Source organism: Pollachius pollachius (genome assembly GCF_949987615.1).
Source record: "Pollachius pollachius genome assembly, chromosome: 6".
Classification (NCBI taxonomy): domain Eukaryota; kingdom Metazoa; phylum Chordata; class Actinopteri; order Gadiformes; family Gadidae; genus Pollachius; species Pollachius pollachius.
The window spans coordinates 21,275,763-21,298,310 of NC_136939.1; the positions used below are offsets into that span (position 1 = coordinate 21,275,763).

A 22,548-nucleotide genomic window follows, 5' to 3' on the forward strand; every position below is an offset into this window, starting at 1 on the left:
CCCTAAATGTGCGTTTACATAAGACAGAAAGTTCTCCAGAGCCATCAACAAGTTTCTTTAAACTTCACTGTCTCCCGCTGAAAGTTTAAATAGGCTTATTTTAAATCACAATGCTTCATCAACATCCTTATTAAAAGAGGCAAAGAGGCCATGTTTGTAGTGTCTGACTTATCTTCAAACTCATGAAACCTTATATGGTGGTGTTGTGTTGACCTATTCCCATCGACCTCTATGTGGAGAATAATCCATTCGTAATTGGTGTCAGCACTTCAAATGTGTGGTCCAATGAGGTACTGATGTTAGCTTGAAAAATGCGGTCTGAATAAAGCATAGATAATATACATTAATGGACCAACACTAGTCTTTTTCCATCAACCAACGCTTTCTCAAATAAACATTCCTGAATAGATATTTGTATATTCATCCTTGTCCATTTTATTACCAACGGACACACTAAATCTAAATTGGCCAGTTTGAGGTGAAAGTGATTAAAGTTATGCTTCTGCTCATGACAACAGAATAGTGGCTGTTTGCATCTCACAATTTAAAAGGGCGGAGACGTTGCACACTGCCGCGTTCAAGTCAAACGAAAAAACTGGGAGGGTAATCTCCTTTTGCTTTTGACAGTCGAATTGTCCTTATGTTGCTTTACTTCCGCGTTTTGTAGCAATTAGTAGGAGGGAAGGTGGGGGGGGGGGGAGAGAAATAACCCCTTCAAATGTCAACAATGTCAACAATGCACAATTAGGCTGGCTTGCTTGGGTTATTAATATGGGCATGATTGGCAGATGCTTGAATTAAATGATAGACTTTCTAAATTGATAAAAAAATATATATTGGTTCGTTATTTTCGTGCATATGCTTTGTTTATATATATTGAAAATAAAAAAAGACGTCGCTTACACAATTCTGGAATTAATATGTATTCACAATTTTCTCTCCGACTGTATTCGAACGCGTCCTCCGTTAAGACCTTGAATTCCGTTCTCCATCTTCCTCCAGCGCTCATTTCAGTCAACATTTTACTTCCTACATTTCACGGCCTAGGTGTTTCAGGATCATCTACTTTGGAAATTAAGCCTTTGCATTACACGTAAGCAGGTATCGTTCATGTTTTATAAATCCGCGTTGTTTTGTTTAGATTAAGCTACTGTCCAGATATCTAACGATAGCTTGATATAAAGCCTTCTGGGATCACAGTTCTGGCTGCCGATGATCGATAGATGGACCTCTAACCCAATTGGTGTTTTCATTATAATCGATTGTTTTCGTTCTGACACTAAACCAACATGAGGGCAGCACGAAGTGCGTTTCCTCCCGATGTGTGGTATTATCAGTCGTGTTAGCATTGACTTAGCATGCAATAAACACTGCATGCTAATATCTGCTAATGTAAGCTAAGTAAAAGAGCATGATATCAAGCCGTCTGTGGGGTTAAAGATATACATTGTGTGAGCTGTCGTTCTGTCAACCTTGTGTTTATCTTGCACCGTGTGCACATGGCTGGGGCTGTCTGTTAAAAGGAAGGGATTGATGGTAAGAAGTGTACGAGCTGAGTGTCGGCCAAAACGCAGTACAGGTAGCGGCGCGCTCCCGCTGTTACGTTGTGCGCAGCTGTCACCGGTATTACGGTAATGGCGATGGGACCTAATTAAAGGGGCAATGTCATGCTTTTTCGACTTTTCCCTGTTACATGACGTATGTATGTTTTACGTATGTGTGCGAGATGCATCATGCCCCGCCCGCACAAGTGTCAAAGTGGGAGATCTCCCAGCTTTGCTACATTTCACCGAGGCACGCCCCCTTTTGATCGCATCCACCTGGGATTCTGAGTCCACCGAGTTCAGCGAGAGTAACTCGACAAACGAAGATGGCTGCATCCATAACGAGATGTATTTTCTTTATATTTGGGCCACGTTGGTCGTTTTAATCTCTATTTTAAATGCTCTTACCGATTGATTACATTGCATCTTGCTGTGCAATATAATGTAAAGTTGTGTTGTTTGTTTTGGATCTGGTTTGCTAAAGAGGCTAATGTAGCTAACAATAACAATGTCCGAGCCAGGCGGAGCATTCGCGCCCACCGAAAACGCCCCTCGAGTGCGTGCTTTACTTCCGTAACAGTGTGACGTCAGACCGTGCAGTGGAAGGAGCTGAATTGCAGAAGTTGCGCCTCCCGGCTATCCTCCATGTTTACAACTACTCGGGAGGGGGGCCTTAAAAGGACATGATACAAAACAACGTGTTTGAAAGACGCTGAAATTGGTTGTGCAAAAGTCAACAGTGAGAACAGCAATTAACAGCAATGCCATTACCCGTCCCCTGACCCGGTACACAAAACCAGAAACCTCACAGGGCCTGAGCGCAGCTGGTATGCACCCAGTGCTCTGCTGCCCTGCCAACCAATGCTCTCAGAGGACCAGCAGGTAGATGACCTGGTTGTCTACCCGCTGTTGTGGTTAGGTGTCAATGGATCTTAAAAAGCTCAACCAGTCTTGTCATTCTGAGGATTGACCATGTCGTTGTGGATTTCCTCACCCCCTTCCTCTGGCAAACCTTAACGATCAATTTAGTAGGAAAGTTCCACACTGATGAGGCGGTGGCAAACTGTGGCCTCTCAGCTGTGAAGGGTGGTAGAGTGCCGCTCGCAGTTGAATGGCGGCCGCTACCGCAGCCGGCTATCCTGCAAGACTTCAGCGGGAGGATGAAGTCTTGGCTCTCCCGTTACCAAATATCAGGTTGAAAAGCAGGGTAACCGTTGAATGCTCCTTACTGGTGGAGATGGGGTAGCCGTTCTCCCTGATGACGCTTCCCTTCGATCCCCCGCCAGTGACTCCCTCGACTAGGGCTGCTCGATTATAGGAAAAATCATTATCACGATTATTTTGGTCAATATTGAAATCACGATTATTCAAATGATTATTTTTGATTTTGAAAACATTTTGTATTTATTCACCATGTCTCTCCCCAAAAAAACTTTGTAACTGAGAACTTTGAAATTTCGCCTTAAAAAAATACACAAAATGGTCAAAAAGAAAATGTTCCAATCTAAAATGATAGACAGATATGTGTCCAGCTGTTCTGCCTTTTCTATAAATCATTAAAAAAAAAAAAAAAAAAGAATTGTGAAATCGAAAAACTTGATTATGGTAATTTTCTGATCGTTTGACGCTAAAATTGAAATCGCGATCAAAAAATCGCCCAGCCCTACCCTCGACCTCACAGAGCTACTGCTCTTCCTCTACGTTTTGAAAAAATGAAAACAAAATACACTTTAAAGCATTGATACAAAATTATGTGAACTATTTTCTTTCTTCACAATTTAACATTTTATTGACATAAGAGCTTTTCATTCAATTGTATTATAATTATATATATTTGCTTTCCTGTTTCACTTTTGACTTCTTGAGTGTGTATTCTTAGGAGGGAAAGGAGGGGGTATTCTTGTGTGATTGCATCCTTATAAAATGAAAATCTGTGACGAAAGAAAAAGGTTTTCTAGTCTGTGGCACGCTACACCAACAATGGAGCCATAGCTTCCACATTTTAAGATTCGCCGTCACCACTTGACCGAGGGCTGCTTGCAACATATGCCCCCCGCTTAAGATCGCCTTATTACCAAATGTGTATTTTCTGACTGGAAATGTTTGAATAGGGTGATATGCAATGGATCAAACAAAAGTTCTGTACTTAGACATTTTTGAAAGATTGCTGAAATCAAGCTTTCATTTTTTTTATAGGTTCATCAGATCTCTCCAATCTCCCTATTGTCCCATACCACATCTATTCTGGTGTGGAATGTCCTTGCGTTTTGTTAGCATTAAACGTGGCAATCCGTCCAAAGATATTATCCTGGTCTCTGCTCGATGCTAAACTGGAGATGAGCATGATCCATGATGATGTATTTAGTTATAAGTCTCACAAACAAACATTGGGAGATCTTCCTTTTAAAGGTCTTCTTGAACAGGACAGCAACTGTCACTATATTTGTTCTATATCAGTCCAATACTGTGTTGTCATTTTTGTCTAAATCTTCTCTTCTCTTCCACCTTCCTCTGTTTTTGTCATTCACAGACTTGAAAGACCATAGTCATGACAGACTCCAAATATTTTACCACCAACAAAAAAGGTAAATGATAAACTTTATTTCTATCTCACTGGAATTATTTTATATAGACCTGTACTATATCATTTGTATTGGATGTTAATATCTGATGGTGTGTCCTTTTTATGATGAGTTAATCACATTTTGCTGACTGCATTTCTGTATGAAATGCATTTCTGTATGAAAAACCTCAATAATCTATAATACTGTTAAAGGGAAATCAAACCCCCTGTTTCAGTTGGTCCTACCCACTATCAAGATAAAACCTTTGCTTTGCACACTTCTGGGAGAAACCTTTTTCCAGCATGAAAATCATTATCGGGGCTTGTGTAGTCAAGTGAATCAGGTTTGATTCAAGTTACCTGGTGACCCAAAACAGTTGAGCAGTAGGTCGAGAATTGGACTCGGATCAATCCGTATCAGTACCATGTGACCCGCGACATTACTCGGCATCCAAAATAAGATGTTTTAGGGTTTGGCTTTCCTTTAACGTTGGATATGGGCTTGCTTGATAGGTGAGATCTTCGAGCTGAAGGCGGAGTTGAACAATGAGAAAAAGGAGAAGAGAAAGGAGGCAGTCAAGAAGGTCATTGCTGCCATGACGGTGGGGAAGGATGTCAGGTACAAAAAAAGACATTTAAAAACTCTGGATATACATTTTTCGATAATCTATAGGAGTTAGCATATTAAGAGATTTCAATTCCTCATAAGAACATAAAACATGTTACTGAACATAACAGCGAATTCTTGCTTGCACGATGAACATTTGTGTTTTTGTTCTTGCCTTGTTTACTTCAAATGGGTTTCTCATCTTTTATCTCCCATCAGCTCCTTGTTTCCAGACGTGGTGAACTGCATGCAGACGGACAACCTGGAGCTGAAGAAGCTGGTGTACCTCTACCTGATGAACTACGCCAAGAGCCAGCCCGACATGGCCATCATGGCCGTCAACAGCTTCGTAAAGGCAAGCCCTCTCACGAGGTCCCCCGTCAGTCAGAGTCTGATGGACGGCCTCTTTCTCTAACCTAAGGTCTAGGAAGATGAAACTGTCAATGGCAGAAATCAGTGATATTGCAGCTGATAAATTGTACCCCAGCCCTCTTGACGTCCCTCCCCCATGTCCCTGGTAGGACTGCGAGGACCCTAACCCTCTGATCCGCGCCCTGGCCGTGCGCACCATGGGCTGCATCCGAGTGGACAAGATCACAGAGTATCTGTGCGAGCCGCTGAGGAAGTGTCTGAAGGACGAGGACCCCTACGTTAGGAAGACAGCGGCGGTGTGCGTGGCCAAGCTCCACGACATCAACGCCCAGATGGTGGAGGACCAGGGCTTCCTGGACTCCCTGAGGGACCTCATCGCCGACTCCAACCCCATGGTGCGGCCTCACACTTGACACTGTCCCCCACACTGTCGTCTTAGTGGAAGCTCATTAATGGTGCCATCCTACACTATAAAGGGTGCTATAGTGTAGTTGCCGATAGTGAGTTTGTATGAACTATGTTCTGTTCTGTTTGGCCAAAACAATGACAGACCTGTACAACCCAAACTCTGTTATACCGCGACAACGTGAAATTGCACTGAAGAAGTCACATCGTCGTGTGAAGACAGAAGCTTGTTGCTGTTGAAGAGCTAGTGGGATATGCATCGTAGTGCATCAACTCTCTGTTAAAGATGCAGCAGGTTGTCCACGCGAATGTCTGGTTAAAAAGCAGGTATATCTCCGGCCTTAGGCGTGAGATAGAGGAGTGCATCATTTAAACAGCGGGTGATCAGCAGTTATTGATACTTTTCACACCTTCTCAATGATATAGCTTTACCTGAGCTGCGATGCGTCCCTGTAGCATTGCTGCAAGCACGGCATCAGATCATCCATGTCGGCGATATGAAACCCTTAGGTCGTGGCCAATGCGGTGGCGGCTCTGTCGGAGATCAGCGAGTCCCATCCCAACAGCAACCTGCTGGACCTGAACCCGCAGAACATCAACAAGCTGCTTACGGCCCTCAACGAGTGCACCGAGTGGGGCCAGATCTTCATCCTGGACTGCCTGTCCAACTACAACCCTAAGGATGAGCGAGAGGCCCAGAGGTAGATGCAAGGGAGCTCCGGGTGTGATATCAATGTTTATGATTGTTGGCACCAGGATCCATGACTCAGAGATCCTTCTTATGTCTCTGGTCAGATATGAGATCTTTTCCTTCTTTGTAGTGTCCTCTCTCTAGAGGTAGAGATCTTTCCCAGATAGGATCAGAGAAGGTGGTGGTTAGATAGTTTTGGTTACAAGTGCCCAATGTGCTTGGACACAGGCCGATCATCCGAGTGGTATTGAGACTTCCATTGGAATAATGAAACGCGTCGACCAATCATGGGAGTGGCTCCCCACGGGCTGCTCTCCATTACTTCCACATGTACAAAGATCGATGAAGACTAAGGCATTATGTTACAATGGAAGAATGGAGGATGTTTATAGACTGTCATGAACAATAACATTACAGCTGAAGAAAATAGTTGATTAAAGAAGCGTTGCTACAGGCGGAATTGCTAAGATAATTTGTAGCAGGTGAAGAATAGAAAAGTTTAAGAAAGCAGTGCAACGTGTGTTGTCCCCGTCTTCCAAACCTCAAAGAGAAATAGGAAGGTCAAGACTCGAGAGCAAAAAGCCATCTGTATTTGTGGGGAATCAACATCGGTTCATCAGACTGGAAGACATGCGGCAAGATCATCAATAACATATGTCTTCCACCTCCACTGTGGTGGCTGTTGCCGCGGTAACCGACCATCCTCCGCGACCTAAAGCAACCTTCTTTTCTGCTCCTCCCCAAGCATCTGTGAGCGCGTTACGCCCCGGCTGTCCCACGCCAACTCGGCGGTGGTGCTGTCCGCCGTCAAGGTGCTGATGAAGTTCCTGGAGCTCTTGCCCAAGGAGTCGGACTACTACAACACCCTGCTGAAGAAGCTCTCCCCCCCCCTTGTCACCCTGCTGTCCGGGGAGCCAGAGGTCCAGTACGTGGCCCTCAGGAACATCAACCTCATCGTCCAGAAAAGGTCAGACTGCACTTTCTATTGATTTATTTTTGACCGATTCTGCGGGCGAATCGCGATGCAGGATCGCTGTTGTTTAAGAGCTGATTCAAGGACGGACGGACTGGAAGGAAGGACTGTATGTCCTGTATGTCATACATGTATGTCATATGGGCTTGTAGAGCCGTAAATCTCGACGAGGTTTAATTATTATACAATTAATCCATCAACAGAAAAAGTCGAAATAGGAGGAAAGTATTAATAATGAAACATATTCATTTATAACATTCCACTTATTGTTAAGTGGAATGACCATTACTACCATGACTGGTGGCCAGTCATGGAGGTAATGGTAAGCCAGTGATGGTGAGATCTCATGGTGCTAGGCCTTAAGATTGGTCCATCCATCTTTATTTTCTTTAACCCCATTAGGTATTTCTTATTATTATATAATTATATATTTTCAAGCACTTGGGTTGTCTGAAAGATTTCCAAGTATCCATAGCTCGATCAAAATGAATGATAGGTGAAAAAGCATCATTGGTTCAAATAAAGAAGCATCCACTGGCGCGAGTCCAATGTGTGGTGTGGTTTCCCATCAGGCCTGAGATCTTGAAGCAGGAGATCAAGGTGTTCTTTGTGAAATACAACGACCCCATCTATGTGAAGCTGGAGAAACTGGATATCATGATTCGCTTGGCCTCCCAGGCCAACATAGCCCAGGTACACTACTCAAGTTATGACAATACTGAATGGAATGGCCTAGCTATGCCGTTTGACAGTGAAGGATGATTGGAAGATGATTGAAAGAGCGTGGGTGACCCCCACAGAGTTAGTAATAATGAATTGATGACGAATGGATGTGACTCATCTCTTTCACTTACCTAAGATGTCGAGGACCTTGGATGTGCACAGATAAATAAGGGAAAAGCATGATTTATTATTATTAAATATGAATAAAATGTCATTAAATTGTAATACAAAAAAGGATGGGCATGTTTTACATGTTTACAGATAAGCATGAACCGATAAGAGGGCTGAAAGAATGGACTTTCATTTTGCACCTTATGAAATTCAGTAGACTCGTTGGTAGTAAACATTAAAGCATGGTATTCCTGACTGGCTGGTTGTGACTCCCACACACCCGCCTCCAGGTGCTGGCTGAGCTGAAGGAGTACGCTACCGAGGTCGATGTGGACTTTGTTCGCAAGGCTGTCCGGGCCATCGGACGCTGCGCCATCAAAGTTGAGGTGAGCTCGGAAAGCCGGCTGCAATGTGGAAGCACAAATGAAGTCGGACTCGAGGTGGCTGCGCCTTGCTGTGTTGTTTTCTCCGACGTGCGAGTCCCGAGTCATTGCCCTGAGACGGGGTTCGTCTTTACGCCATACGCTGTCTCCCCCACACAGCAATCTGCGGAGCGCTGCGTCAGCACCCTGTTGGACCTCATCCAGACCAAGGTCAACTACGTGGTGCAGGAAGCCATCGTGGTCATTCGGGACATCTTCCGCAAGTATCCCAACAAGTACGTGCTACTGTGGGAATACAAGGGGAAGCCTGTCCTTTGTTTGGCGCGTGGGAATGATCTCAATGTACTCACCAAATAATGACAACGAACGTTTACTTTTTTACTTTTTCCCTGCAATATTGAAATTTTCACTCTTTTTTTTTCAATAGTGAAAAATGCTTTACTGGCCAAGCAATTCATTTATTATTTAAACCAGTCCTTTTATTCTATTGCGGCCTATATGGTCAGATGTTGGTGGTATGGGCCGGGGGGGGGCGGTGTTTACCGTGGGACCCTAATCCCGCACCCTGTGCCCCCCCAGGTATGAGAGCATCATCGCCACGCTGTGCGAGAACCTGGACTCCCTGGACGAGCCCGACGCACGCGCCGCCATGATCTGGATCGTGGGCGAGTACGCCGAGCGCATCGACAACGCCGACGAGCTGCTGGAGAGCTTCCTGGAGGGCTTCCACGACGAGAGCACGCAGGTACGACCCCTCTCCCCCCCCCCCCCCCCCCCACCTGCTGGGTCCTAGTGTCCCTCCCTGCGCGTTGCATTGAACTTGAAGCATGTGCCTGAACTTCCCTGGGTGAGTGCCATCGTACCTAGCTAGGGGGTTAGGTGTGAGGTACTCAACCGCGGGACCACAGTCGTGCCATCCGAGCAGCTCTCTTAGACACGCCGTACCGGTACCTCGGCTCGGTGGGGCGTGCCGTCGGTCCAGGCGACCAGCCCTCGCGCTTTGATCAGGTCGTTCAGCTCTCCGCCGTGTATTTACAAAACAAAGTTCTTTCAAGTGTAGCAAATTGGAGCCGTGCGTCCTCCGTGTTAGGTCCTTCTTCTCTGAGTCTCACCTCAGAGTCTCACCTTCGCCTGCGCTCCCAGCTGTTCTTATTTCCAGCCTAATGGGACCTCAGCACTGCCCCCTCTGTGTGACGTCGGTACTGTCCCTATCCATAAGCATACTAAAGCTCCATTCCTCATATCGTAAAAGTCCTCTTCTTCATTTGTTTGCACAGACCTCGCCTGTTTCATGGGTTGTTGTTTTGTTTTACTAAAGTGCAGACCTCTTCCCATTTAATTTAGATTGTATCCAGATTAAAAAACAGCATTTGTTAACATGTAAGGCACAACTGGCTCAGCCTGTTTGCACGTAGGAGTGATGTTCGAGAGATCCCCCACTTGATACGACCACGTACGTCCTGTTTGCGCAGGCACACACAGGCTTCAAGGTTGCACCACGTGTATGTATATTCTCAGGAACGGGCGGAGACAGAACGACCTTGTTTCCAGTTACACAGATTTTGATCAATTCCTTGGAAACTGAGAGGAATTTGGAAATTCACTCTTGTATTTTAGAGTTATTTTACTCACCAATTGTATGTTTTAATTAGTTATAGTACTTAATTGTGTAGCATCTTATCCAAGCTATCTTTTTTGTACACAGGGAACGGGTTAAATTAGCGATTGTTGGTGCTTTGCACTTGGTTCTATGAACGTCCTTACTGTACCAACAGCAATGTATTGTTGTTTCTCTTCCTTCTGACAAATGTAGTTATTGTAAGTCAGTTTGGATAAGAGCGTCTGCTAAATGCCCTAGATGTAAATGTAATAGGACTACATTTTGATTCTATCTTCATTACGTTGGCGACCTTGGTGTAACCTCAATATAACACTGGAGAATAAAGCACATCCGTTAGGGTAATGTTGGCTCACTGGACGGCGTTGGGGCGATGGCGTAGAGTGTGTATCGCTGACGGATGTTGCGTCCTCCGTCCTCAGGTCCAGCTCACTCTGCTGACCGCCATCGTCAAGCTGTTCCTCAAGAAACCCTCTGAGACCCAGGAGCTGGTCCAGCAGGTCCTCAGCCTGGCCACGCAGGTGAGCCCCCCCCCCCCCCCCCCCCCCACACACACACTCACACTGACACACACACACTCACACACACACACACACACTCTCACTCACACTCACAGTCTCACTCACTCACTCACTCACTCACACACTCTCACACACACAGACTCACACTCACACTCACTCACACTCACACACACACACACACACTCACACTCTCACACACATAGACTCACACACACACACTCACACTCACTCACTCACTCACTCACTCACTCACTCACTCACTCACTCACTCACTCACTCACTCAATCACTCACTCCAACCAGACATTCTTTCTTTACCCCTAACCCTTCCACACCTCAAAATGTAAAATGCAAAGATAACAAGATAAACAAAACAATTAAAAGTATAGTCTTTTTTTTTTATCCAAACACAATTAATAAAGTCATTCTTTGTCCCCAGGACTCTGACAACCCGGACCTGCGCGACAGGGGCTACATCTACTGGCGCCTGCTGTCCACCGACCCGGTCACCGCCAAGGAGGTGGTGCTCTCCGAGAAGCCCCTGATCTCGGAGGAGACGGACCTCATCGAGCCCACCCTGCTGGACGAGCTCATCTGCCACATCGGCTCGCTGGCCTCCGTCTACCACAAGCCCCCCAACGCCTTTGTGGAGGGCAGCCACGGCATCCACCGCAAGCACCTGCCCATCCAGCACAGCAGGTCAGACGCCACAGCCCAGGGTCGACCATTGGCCCCGTCACACCAACCCTTTTGACCCGTAGGGTCACATGACCTGGGAGCCAGCGGCCAGCCCCGCCCCGCTGACCGCCACCTCTGAACACCGAATCCTTCCCTTTTGGTGTGTCTGCCTGTATTCAGGGGTCTCCTGTTGAGTTTCATGGTGACTCCTTGCGTACTGTGTGTCTACGTGGTGTGGCCCTTATTGGTGAACATGGTTGTGTTCTTTGAGGACGATACAATGCCTTTCAGGATAGGGAGCTTAGCCAATAGGAGCTGACCATCCCTGGTCTGGAGCTGAACAGGGAGAGGGAGCTTGGCCAATTGGAGCTCACCGTCCCTGTTCTGGAGCTGAACAGGGAGAGGGAGCTTAGCCAATAGGAGCTGACCATCCCTGGTCTGGAGCTGACCTGGCTCTCCTCTTAGGAACAGGTCAGAGCAGATGTTGTGGTGTGAATGGCTACGAACGGGCCAGCTGGAACCCGCAACCCACCTCGACCAATAAGAGACTGCGACGGCTTCACCTTCTTAACGCTGACTGTGCTTTGAATGAGGTCCTAAACAGTGATACATTACAACATCACAAAACAGGTTATCTTTTACATGGCATGTGTCTGACGCTTTAAGTCACGTATCCCTGGGGAGGATTTCCAGTGAAGAGCATAATCCATTGAACGCCTGAAGACAGAAGGGCTGGGAAACCGTGTCTGCCCGCAGAGTGGTCCTGGCAGAGGGTGGGTGTCCGCCAGGACCACTCTGCGGACAGACACGGTAGGCGTCTCTGCACGGTTTCGCGCCCCAACAGCGTGGCAAACACGTCCCAGCGTGTTGAATGACTCTCATGGCCCGTCTCTCATCGTTCTCTCCCCCCTTGTCCGCAGCACGGAGACTGGGGAGAGCCCGGTGAGCAGTGGGCCCGCCCCGGCCATGGACCAGACCAGCGTGATCCCCAGCCAGGGGGACCTGCTGGGGGACCTGCTCAACCTGGACCTGGGGCCCCCCGTCAACGTGCCCCAGGTGTCCTCCATGCAGATGGGGGCCGTGGACCTGTTGGGAGGAGGGCTGGACAGCCTGGTGGGGGACAGAATACTGCTTATTACAACATGTAGCACGATGCGATTGTTTTACATTGATGCAAAACTCATGAGGGAGCCCCAAAAGCCACCCGCCAAAAATCCAAAACTTTCACGTCATAAAATGTGTTGGTTTAGAATAATACAAAAGTGTAAATGAATGTAAAAAGTGGAAGGCGGATATCCCTTTTAGGAGTTCACTCCCTTTCTCCCGCCACGCAACACTAACACGCGTGACTGAAAGGAGTCCCACCTTCTCCCCCTCGCCCACGATGCGAGCGAGAAGCCTGTTCCGTCAACACCTTTCCCCAAGTGTGGGTGGTTGCATTCCGTAGGTAATCTAGGCTGTCCATTAAACAGGCGAGGATGTGTTGCCATTTACCAGCAATACTGTCAACACGACCTCTGGAGAGAGAATTCCGTTTTTCTGAAGCCAGAGAACGGAACTTGACGGCTGTGAGCCCTGAACATCCGCCAAGCTTCCGGATACATGACGGACAAATAGGTTTCCATTGAATGGAAAGTGAACTGCCTTGTACTCTATTAAGTGAGCTACTGTGGCACACCATCTATCTCTAATAAAGTAGTGTTCTATTTGATTTATCTACGTAACATTATAACAGGGTTCTTACTAGTGCTATTTAAAATACTTTTTCTTGATTGCTTACATTTGGCGTATGGAGAGTAACATTTTTTCCCGTTGACTGTTTTACAAATGTCCAAAAGGCTAAAAAAAAATAAGCTCACAAAAAAAGCGTGATTCCAACAAAACCCAAAATCACAATGCTTTCTCTCCAAAGCCTGATTCAGTGTGTACTTGTTAATATGGGACTACAATTATACACCGATCCTGCAACACCTATTTCTGCACACACATATAGCGTGTAAAACTAGGATCTGTAGGATGGTACCATTCATTTTTTTTTCTTTTCCTTCACAAAGATAAAATTTATGTTTTCTTTTTAAAAAGAAGAAAACCCCCAAAGGGCTAATCTGTTGGTCTCTGTGGCTAGACATATCTCTAAGTGTCTCTCTCTCTCTCTCTCTCTCTCTCTCGCTCTCTCTCTCTCTCTCTCTCTCTCTCTCTCTCTCTCTCTCTCTCTCTCTGTGTTTGTAATGCTTGGGGTTTCCTCTCTTCTATTCTCTCGCTCTAGCTCGGGGGAGATCTGGGCGGTGGTGTTGGGGGAAGTCCTGCTGTAAGTTCTGAAGCCCGTTGTGTTGTAGCCGGCCGTCTGCATGCTTCCTTGCATAAGTTCAGTCAGCTCTTGTCAGTTGACAATGCTAGCTAGCTAAAGGTTTACATAAATAATCATAATTCTGATGCATGATCAGTTGGACTCGTCTACGGTATTGGCCTGGGTAAGAAGCTGACTGCATCTTCCTAATCTTTCACTCTTTCACTGACATTCAAGTGCAAGGTTAAAGTTTTATGTGTCACCTAAAACACACACACATACAAATAGCACTGACATGCTCACACTGCCTGCTCCTTTCATTGTGCTTGGACAATAAATTATATTTGAGTAAACAGATAAAATAAAACTACTTTTGTCTATTAATTGGAGCAAAAAATAAAGAATCTTAGACTGGCTGACATGCTTACCGAATCCAGTGAGGTCAAAGGCCATCAATCCGATGTTGTGATTTACTCCCCCAGGTGGGGCAGAACTTCATCCCGTCCTCGGTGCCCAACACGTTTGCCCCGTCGCCCACACCCGCCGCCCTCAGCAGTGGCCTCAACGACCTGTTCGAGCTCTCCACCGGCATGGCCAACACCACCGGTGGCTACGTCATTCCCAAATCCGTGAGTGGAGGCCAAAGTACCATCAGGTCGTCTATGGCGCTAGCGTATTCCTTAAGATAGAAACGTACGGGTTGACGCCTTCCGCTGTTGAACTGGTGACACGAGCTGCGGTGGGAACCGATACCAAATACAAGGTTAACGGTGGAACGCAGCAGGCCTCACCTGTACTCTGCTGCACCAGGGGGACCCAACCTTTGACCTTAGGTGAACACACACTCAAGCACTTTCAGAAATGCCATCAGAGACTTGCGTATTCAGGTTTCCAGATGTATAATAATTCCTGTGAGGTGAGTATGTGTTTTTCTGGTCACCCTAGTAAGAACGTGTTGGGAGTCAGTGAGACATGGCGACAAGCGGGCAAAAGGCAGAGATAGATAGTGCATGTAAAATAACATGATGATAAAGAACATTTTAGTTGCTCGGGAATAACAGACAGGTTGGGGATATGCTAGGCCCCTCTTAGCCGCGTGCTGCCCGAGGCCGGTACACTGCAGTTAAACAGGCCGACATTTAGACGAAATTTGCAGTGGTAACCGGTTTTCCAAATGTAATTTGCAGGTCTTTAACTTCCACTTTGAGTTACAAACGAACCAAATATACACTCATGTTTCCGAAGGACTAGACAGGTTATAATGGGCATGGTCTAGAACCTTGTTTGGTAAACCTTGGGAATTCACAGGGTGTGGACTCGAAGCTCGTTCATCTCGGGACAACCGGTATTTATAAACAGAAAACCCTGTAGCGTTGTGCTATGCACGGTTTGAAAATCTACATAGAGCTCAACACAAATGGCCACTGGTCTCTACTTGTTCTGCTCTCCTTGATTAACATGTGAGCGGATTAAAAACACATCTACTCCCATGTTAATCAGATGGATGCATTTCTTTACAGGCTCCACTGGGAGAAGCTTGTGAAACCAATGTAGCTGCACGCATATAGTTGGGAAATGGATTGGAAACGGACTCATCTGATGCAAGAAATGTATACTCATAATAATAATAATGATGATTGTTTGCATAATTATTCTTCATCTCAAATCTCAAACTCTTATGTATACACACATAAAATCGACACGGCTATTATGTGGCTTGTGAAAAATCGACATTATCTTCCAAATGCACCGCCGGACTGCAGAGTCGCTCCCAAGACTCACTTGTTCTGACTTCATCTAGACTTTGCATCGCCACACCCTCCCACCCCTCCTATGCACTTATTGTATGCCGCACTTAGTTATAGTACTTTGTTGTGCAGTATCTCATCCTATCTTTGTTGAACACGGGAAGTGGGCTAACCCAGTGATTTTTTTGTGTTTGACACTTGGTTCTCTGAACATCCTAACTCTACGGACAGCCGTATTGTTGTTTCACCTTCTTCTGACAAATGTGCTTATTGTAAGTCGCTTTGGATGAAAACGTCTGCTAAATGTAAATGAAATGTTGTGTGCCAGGTGTGGCTCCCGGCCGTCAAAGCCAAGGGTCTGGAGATCTGCGGGACGTTCTCTCGGCGCCAGGGCCACATGTACATGGACATGACCTTCACCAACAAGGCCCTGCAACACATGTCTGACTTCGCCATCCAGTTCAACAAGAACAGGTGGCCAACCGCGCACTCCGGCCGTCCACAGGGCCTTTAAACGCCCGCCTTTGAGAATGTTGTGCGTTGTGGCTTCCGCTTTGTGTAATTGCTTGTTGTGGCTTGTAGCTTCGGGATGATCCCCACCAGCCCCCTGCCCATCCACACCCCCCTGATGCCCAGCCAGACCCTCGAGGTGTCTCTGCCCCTCAACACCATCGGGCCGGTCATGAAGATGGACCCTCTCAACAACCTACAGGTACCCACACCTTCAGAAAGAACCGAGCCTGGACCGCTGATGAGGAAATACTCTCATGCATTAGAAAATCATTAGCGTGGCGGTTCTTCCTTTTTCAAATATATCCATTCCTGTAAGAGCCATATTTAGCAAATGTCTTGTTTGCATACTTTGAGTTATTGTTTTGTATTATATTTGATCATTATTAAGAGTGCATATATTAGCATGGACCCATATGGCTTCCGCAGAGTCATGACGTCAAAGATCATGCGCGGGAACATTCAGTTTGAAGCCTACTGAAAAACAGAATTTATTTGGATTTCATGCATTTTGTTTGTTTTGTTCCCTCTTTCAAGTAACATATCAAACTCACTCCAGAGACATGTCATTAGGGAGTCAAGCTCATTGCGTCTTCAGGCTTACCAAGTGTTGCGAAGAAATTGGAAAAAAAATATGTGGAAAGACGACGCTACAACTCTACGCACGCCAGTCCAATACAAACAGTGTTCCATCTATTCACAGGAATGGCATCGCGTGGTCGGTCAAACTAAAGCGTGTCGTTTATAGTGTGGAGTCCAGGTCTAAGTGCTGCTTTGGTTCCTGTGTACACAGGTGGCCGTGAAGAACAACATCGATGTGTTCTACTTCAGCGGGCTCATCCCCCTCAACATATTCTTTGTGGAAGATGGAAAAATGGGTATGTGTTGAAGTCCCAACCCCTTATCCTTAACAGGGATTGTATGTTACACCGAGTGTGACTTAGAGGTGCTGTAGGTAGCATTCACCAAGATTTAAGACAGTGAGATTTTTCTAATAAGCCAAAAATTCCCATCTTGGCCTGCTGTTGCAGTGCTGCAATCACACACCTGTGATTGAAAGGAAAGATGGATTCCCTGAACCAATCAGGGAATAGAGTTCCTGATCAGTCAGAAATGAGCCGAGACCGGTCTGAAATCTAAATCCTCCCAGGCAGAGCGAGGAGCAATCAATCTGAACAGTTATCCTCAGCACGTATTCCACTGAAAGCTGATGGATGGTTATGGCCTTCCTAAGAAATCACAGAATTAATGATCAAAGGACAGCCATTTGTGCTCCAGCAGCTGGCAATCCTAGAGGAACCTGCGATAAGGGTAGGGTTGAGCCAGGCGTAGCAGGGATGAGTGATGGCGAGCGCGAGTTACCTTGTTCTCCACAGAGCGCCAGGTGTTCCTCGCCACATGGAAGGACATCCCCAACGAGAATGAGCTGCAGTACCAGATTAAGGAATGCCACCTTAATGCAGGTATGTGCTCACCGGTGTCCTGCATTTCCAAAATGTCCGTTATTATATTATGTCGCGGGCTGTGTTGGGATATTATCAAGGGTAAATGATCCCTAGGGCTAAAAAAAAAGATGGTGTTAAAAGTTGAAGATATTCCTACACTGTCAGAATATGGCCTTCACAGCTCATCCTAATCAATTTCAGCATTGTTTTGTGATCACATTGATCACATTGTCAAATCATACAGCTGACATTGACTCCCCCCGCCCCCCAACACCACCACCTTTCTACAAATCTATAATAAGACAGAGCTATCACGATTCTTTTTACTTTTCCTGATGGATAGATGTAAGACCCATCATTTCCTCGACGTAATCAAAAGACCACCCGTCCTCATGTTTTCCTTTCAGAGAGCTCTAAGACCCTACAGGTGTGCGTTGCCCTTGGCTGGCAGTGGAGTTGCCGGCCACCTGTAGAGCAGCAACAAGCCGCCACGTTATAAGAGCACGAAGGATGTGCCGCACTCAGGTTCTCCAAATAGCTCAACCCTGTCCCTGTAGCGTGTGGTGGAACAGCTAGTCGGACCCAGCCGCAGTAGTGGTCCTCTTCCCTCCCGTAGTCAGTGTGTGGGTTAGCATAGTCGTACACGTAACGTTGGAAGCCTGAAATGAAGTGGGGGTCCAGGGATGTGTTGATACAGATGGGACATGTGGCTCATTGCATCCGGCCCCTTCAAGGCGGCGTGGCTAGCTTTGTTTTGTAATGAATATTCTCCATGACGACACAATGCGTCCCTCGGACCAACCCTCGGCTCCACGTGAGCCTTCGAGCGGCGAGTAATGTGTGTAGCGGAGACCTTTTGGATTTGGCTGGGAAACGGCAGCTTAGTAATCAATGTCTCTGTCCCAACTCAATGAGGGCTGAACTTCCGTCCTCAACGGCGAACTCTGGGGCCAACTCTCCACTTTCACAACATTATTCTTATCTTATCTTATTGCTTGTTATCAATGTTCAAAGAGACGATTTGGGACGCGCCATGTGGAGCACATGGCGGCAAGTTAACGCAATGCCCAGTGATTTAGTCATGAAACAAACACGCAATTACTGTTTAGTTGCAGCCTTTGAACTGTATCTGTCTACCTGGTTTGGACCTCTTCAGGTGGATGTCAATTCAGAAAGGTGATGTTGTTTTGTTGTTATCCTCCGGACCTGAGTCTTGTTCTGAATTTAATTTACCACTCCCAACAAGAGCTGTAATGTCCCCCTCACAAAGGTCTGGGTAGCACAGAAAGACCCAAATAACGAGGCAATTATCTTTCTGCATGCAAGAGATGTAATTATGGATCGTAATCCTAAACTGATACACTCTGCCCAGAATCGTGCTGTAATTGGTTGCCGACGCACTGCTTACTTAACATTACCATCTGTGACCCAATACCTTAACTTAACCATCTCCAACCTTATACCTAAACCATCTCTAACCCAATACCTTAACTTAACTATCTCCAACCTTATACCTAAACAATCTCTAACCCAATATCTTAACTTAATCTCTAACCTTCTACCTAAACCATCTCTAACCTAATACATTATAGCCTAGTACCTAAACATAACCATTTCTCACTTGGTACCTAACAGCACAACAATATCTATCCCTATAGCTAAACTTAACCAACTCCTTTTACCCTAATACCTAAATGTCCTTTGCCACACTCCACCGAGGTGACTTTTCTGGGCTCCTACAGGACACAGGTGGGGATGTTGATATTCGGTTTATTGTAGAAGTTGCAGTTAATGAACACAAGGGTGATCCACTGCCATACAGGGGATCCCTCCCTGACTCGGTTCACACCAAAAGCAAAGCCGATTCATGAGTACACAAGTTTAATCCCGGGGTAGTGAAAGCTGATCACAACAAAGCATCACGTGAAATCCAAGCGAACCGGGTTTTCGTTCCGCACCATTAATCAGTTTTCCTGTGGAAAAATGTGGAATTGACTTTTTATGGATTTGCGCGGCGCCTCCCGTTTTTTGTGTGGATGCACCTTGAGGGTGGTGATGGCTGGTTTAACCTGTTTCACACTGATCACTCAATGTGCAACAGGTGGGCAGCCTCACCCAGCCCCAGATCAGATTGACCCAATCAGACTGGGCCAGGTGAGGCGGCTTCAACCAGCCATCATCCACACACACTCCCACACTCTGCTCAACCATCTCTGACCTAATAGCTAAACTTCACCGTCTCTAATGTAATCCCTAAACCTAATCATCTCTAATGTAACCCCTAAACTTCACCATCTCTAACCTTACACCTAACCCTCTCTAAGCTAATACTTAAACTCAAACATCTCTGAACCAATCCGTAATCATGACCATCTCTCACCTTGTGAGCCAATCACAGCGATCACACCCCGATCTGCGGGCTGTGATCCATCATCCCCTGTCAAACAGCAGTGAACCAATGAATCCTCCCTGTGGTCTCGCAGACACAGTGTCGGGCAAACTGCAGAGCAACAACATCTACACCATCGCCAAGAGGAACGTGGAGGGCCAGGATATGCTGTACCAGTCCCTGAAGCTCACCAACGGCATCTGGATCCTGGCCGAGCTCCGCATCCAGCCCGGGAACCCCAACTACACGGTAGGGGAACTCCCCCAAAGGCTTTCGCTTTTAAACGGGGCATATCATGCTTTTTGACTTTTCCCTTTGCTTTAGACTGTTGCATGACATTGGTATACATGTTTTACGTCTGCTAAGCTAGAAAAATCTAAGTCTGAGCAAGGCAGAGTATTCGTGCCCAACGGGAACGGCCCTCAATATGTGTGTGAAACAGCTTGCTTGCGCTAAAAAAATTCTTCCATAATAGTGCGGGACTAGTGTGGGAAACACACGCAAACCGTTCCACCAATCGCAACAGAGTGGGCGTGTTGACCAATCACAGCAGACTGGGCAACTCGGGAGGGGGGCCTTAAAGCGATCCGATACAAAACAGAAGGTTTTTGAAAGATGCTGAAATTGTTTTTGCAGAAATGAGTGTGAGAATAATAAGGGGTATTCCTAACACACAGGCATCATGTAACCCTATTCTAGTTGTACCCCCAAATCCAATTATTAACGCTAAAAAAGCCTGATATGGGTTCTTTAACAAACCACTGATCTCCATGGAGTTGACCTCCAGCTGGCACTGAAGTCGGTCAGGAACTGCATGAGCGTAGCGTGTTTCAAGCTAATGCTCCTGGCAGGCGAGTGTCCTCTGTTCCTCTATGTTTATGCTCATGTCCCTTCTGGTTTCCACAGCTCTCCTTGAAGTGCAGGGCTCCTGAGGTTACCCAGTACGTCTACCAAGTCTACGACTCCGTCTTGAAGAACTGAGGACCACCTTTTAACCCCCCCCCCCCCACACACACACACACACACTCCACACCGCTCCTAGGCCCACCCCAACACCCCCTTACCCCTAGAGAGAGCGCTTCCCCCTCTGGCCGTCACTAAAAACGTAATTGCCAAACTGAAAGGAAACCAGGACCACAGTGAAATGCTTGCATCACGGGGGACACCGTGAGGAGGGAATGGTGGACCATTTGAGTCCCAACAGCTAATTATCCTCTGGGTCTATTGGCAGAAAACCTCTGCAACAAACATTAACCCGTTGCACCAGGACTAACCAAATTAACAATTAGATCTTCACTCTCACACTAGTCCTCTGCTACGCACCGATGTATAGGTGTGTCTTCGGGAAAGGATATTCGTATCTCCACCAATCGGGGGTACCCACACACTGTTGGCGTTCCTTTTCGTTTTGAGCAATTACTAGTTGTCCCCCATCAGCGCGGAAGCACCCCGGCTCAGTCCGACCTTGTGAAAATGTAGCCACTATTCCAACTTAAACTTTGGTGTCTTAAATGTTGTAATCCGTGATCTATAGTGAAATCCTGTTGGTAGCAAAACCATATATCTATTATCTTTTTTCCACAAAGCCATTGGTGTTTTTGTACTGTGAAGATTGTTTTGCCTTTTATTTTAAGTGACTTTTAGTGATTACTATGGACTGACCCCCCCCCATGCATTCCATACCTAATATTCAGTTCTTAGTGTTGTTCTCTTGACATGCAACAGTGAGAAAGGAAGTGTCAGGTTGCCATGGTGTTTTAAGAACTAGCATTCTGTCATTGGTTATTGGAGAGCACCCCAAATCAAATAAGATAGTGATTTTTTTATGATAAGTGCCAATTTCTTCTTATTTTCCTTTGCACTAGTACAACCCTAACTCTGTAAAAGCATATCTTTGAACAGTGGTAGTTCAGCTTTGTAATTGTATGACTACATTTCCATTCTCCTTTTGCCCTGCATCTACCTCTGCATTATGTTCATTTCTTTGCCAATTTTCAGGATAATAATTCAACAATTAATGTAATTGTTGTTGTTTTTATTACTTGTGCAATTGCTTTCTGCAGCATTACCAAAAGCAAAGACCCGTATATCATTCAAGTGAGTTATAATTAAATGCCCCGTTTGCTTCACACACATTGCTATAAAGCAATCCAATATAGGATTTTTACGCAGAAATACAATAGCATTTTCTTGATGAGGAGCGACATTGCCCTTTTCCTATATAGCATCCGATAACCTAAATTGAATTTGATTGAAAGTAAAAGCTGATGTTAAAATTAGTTTTTAAATGTATGTGCCATGTTGGAAACTAAACGGTTAAACTGATATTGTTTGGTTGATTTGCAGTTAAACTTCACTGATTCAATTTCATAATTGCAATATACTGCTACTATGTTCTGTGCGAGTATTACATGAACATAGTTCAATAATGTTTTGATGTTTTTTTTTTCTCTTTGATTGCTTAATTTAAAGATGCTGTAGGTGAGATTTAAGAGCGATCATTTTAGTTTAATTAGTTAGAAATGCCATTGCCATCCGTCAGCTATTAATGAGTGAAATGCTCTAAAAATATATTTCTGGGTGACTGCATGCCACCCTCGGTATGAGGTCATCTAGCTTTGACACTGCTCCTGACTAATATCTTACCAATCAGGGCATCTCTTCACTGATTGGTTCGGGAATCCATCTTGTCTGTCAATCACAGGTATGTGAATATAACACTTTTTAATGGTGGAGAAACGCAGGGAGGGAGGGCGCAAAGAGGGAGGGGGTGTTTGGTTGTTTTAAAAGTCTTAAAAGTCTCTCTTTACAACTCTAAAATCGTACCAACAGCAGCTTTAAGTCAGGAAAGCTCATTCATTACTGGGATGACGCTGTATCTTTGCACTCATCCATTTTACCGTTGGAGTTTATTAAAAGGACACCAGCAATACAGAATATCTAGATTGAGCTATCATGGCAGATTGACAAAATTGAGAATT

General features: G+C 45.8%; 1 protein-coding gene across 3 annotated transcripts; it reads left to right on the forward strand.

Annotated features, from left to right (window-relative positions):
- The first annotated feature begins 968 nt into the window (after positions 1 to 968).
- On the forward strand, positions 969 to 22,307 carry ap2b1 (adaptor related protein complex 2 subunit beta 1). Of its 3 annotated transcripts, none has more exons than XM_079738681.1 (22): positions 969 to 1,101; positions 4,075 to 4,129; positions 4,621 to 4,726; positions 4,934 to 5,069; positions 5,236 to 5,481; positions 6,002 to 6,192; positions 6,928 to 7,149; positions 7,728 to 7,848; positions 8,280 to 8,375; positions 8,532 to 8,647; positions 8,952 to 9,117; positions 10,413 to 10,511; positions 10,950 to 11,209; positions 12,109 to 12,301; positions 13,455 to 13,496; positions 13,958 to 14,104; positions 15,552 to 15,697; positions 15,806 to 15,935; positions 16,527 to 16,611; positions 17,110 to 17,196; positions 19,662 to 19,816; positions 20,474 to 22,307. In XM_079738681.1, the coding sequence occupies exons 2-22, from the start codon at positions 4,093 to 4,095 to the stop codon at positions 20,546 to 20,548; spliced, it is 2,856 nt and encodes a 951-aa protein (XP_079594807.1). In that variant the 5' UTR covers positions 969 to 1,101; positions 4,075 to 4,092; the 3' UTR covers positions 20,549 to 22,307. The 3 variants fall into 3 exon arrangements, with proteins under 3 accessions (XP_079594807.1, XP_079594808.1, XP_079594809.1); XM_079738682.1 differs by having other exon boundaries at positions 969 to 1,093; XM_079738683.1 differs by lacking the exon at positions 13,455 to 13,496.
- Positions 22,308 to 22,548: the final 241 nt, after the last annotated feature.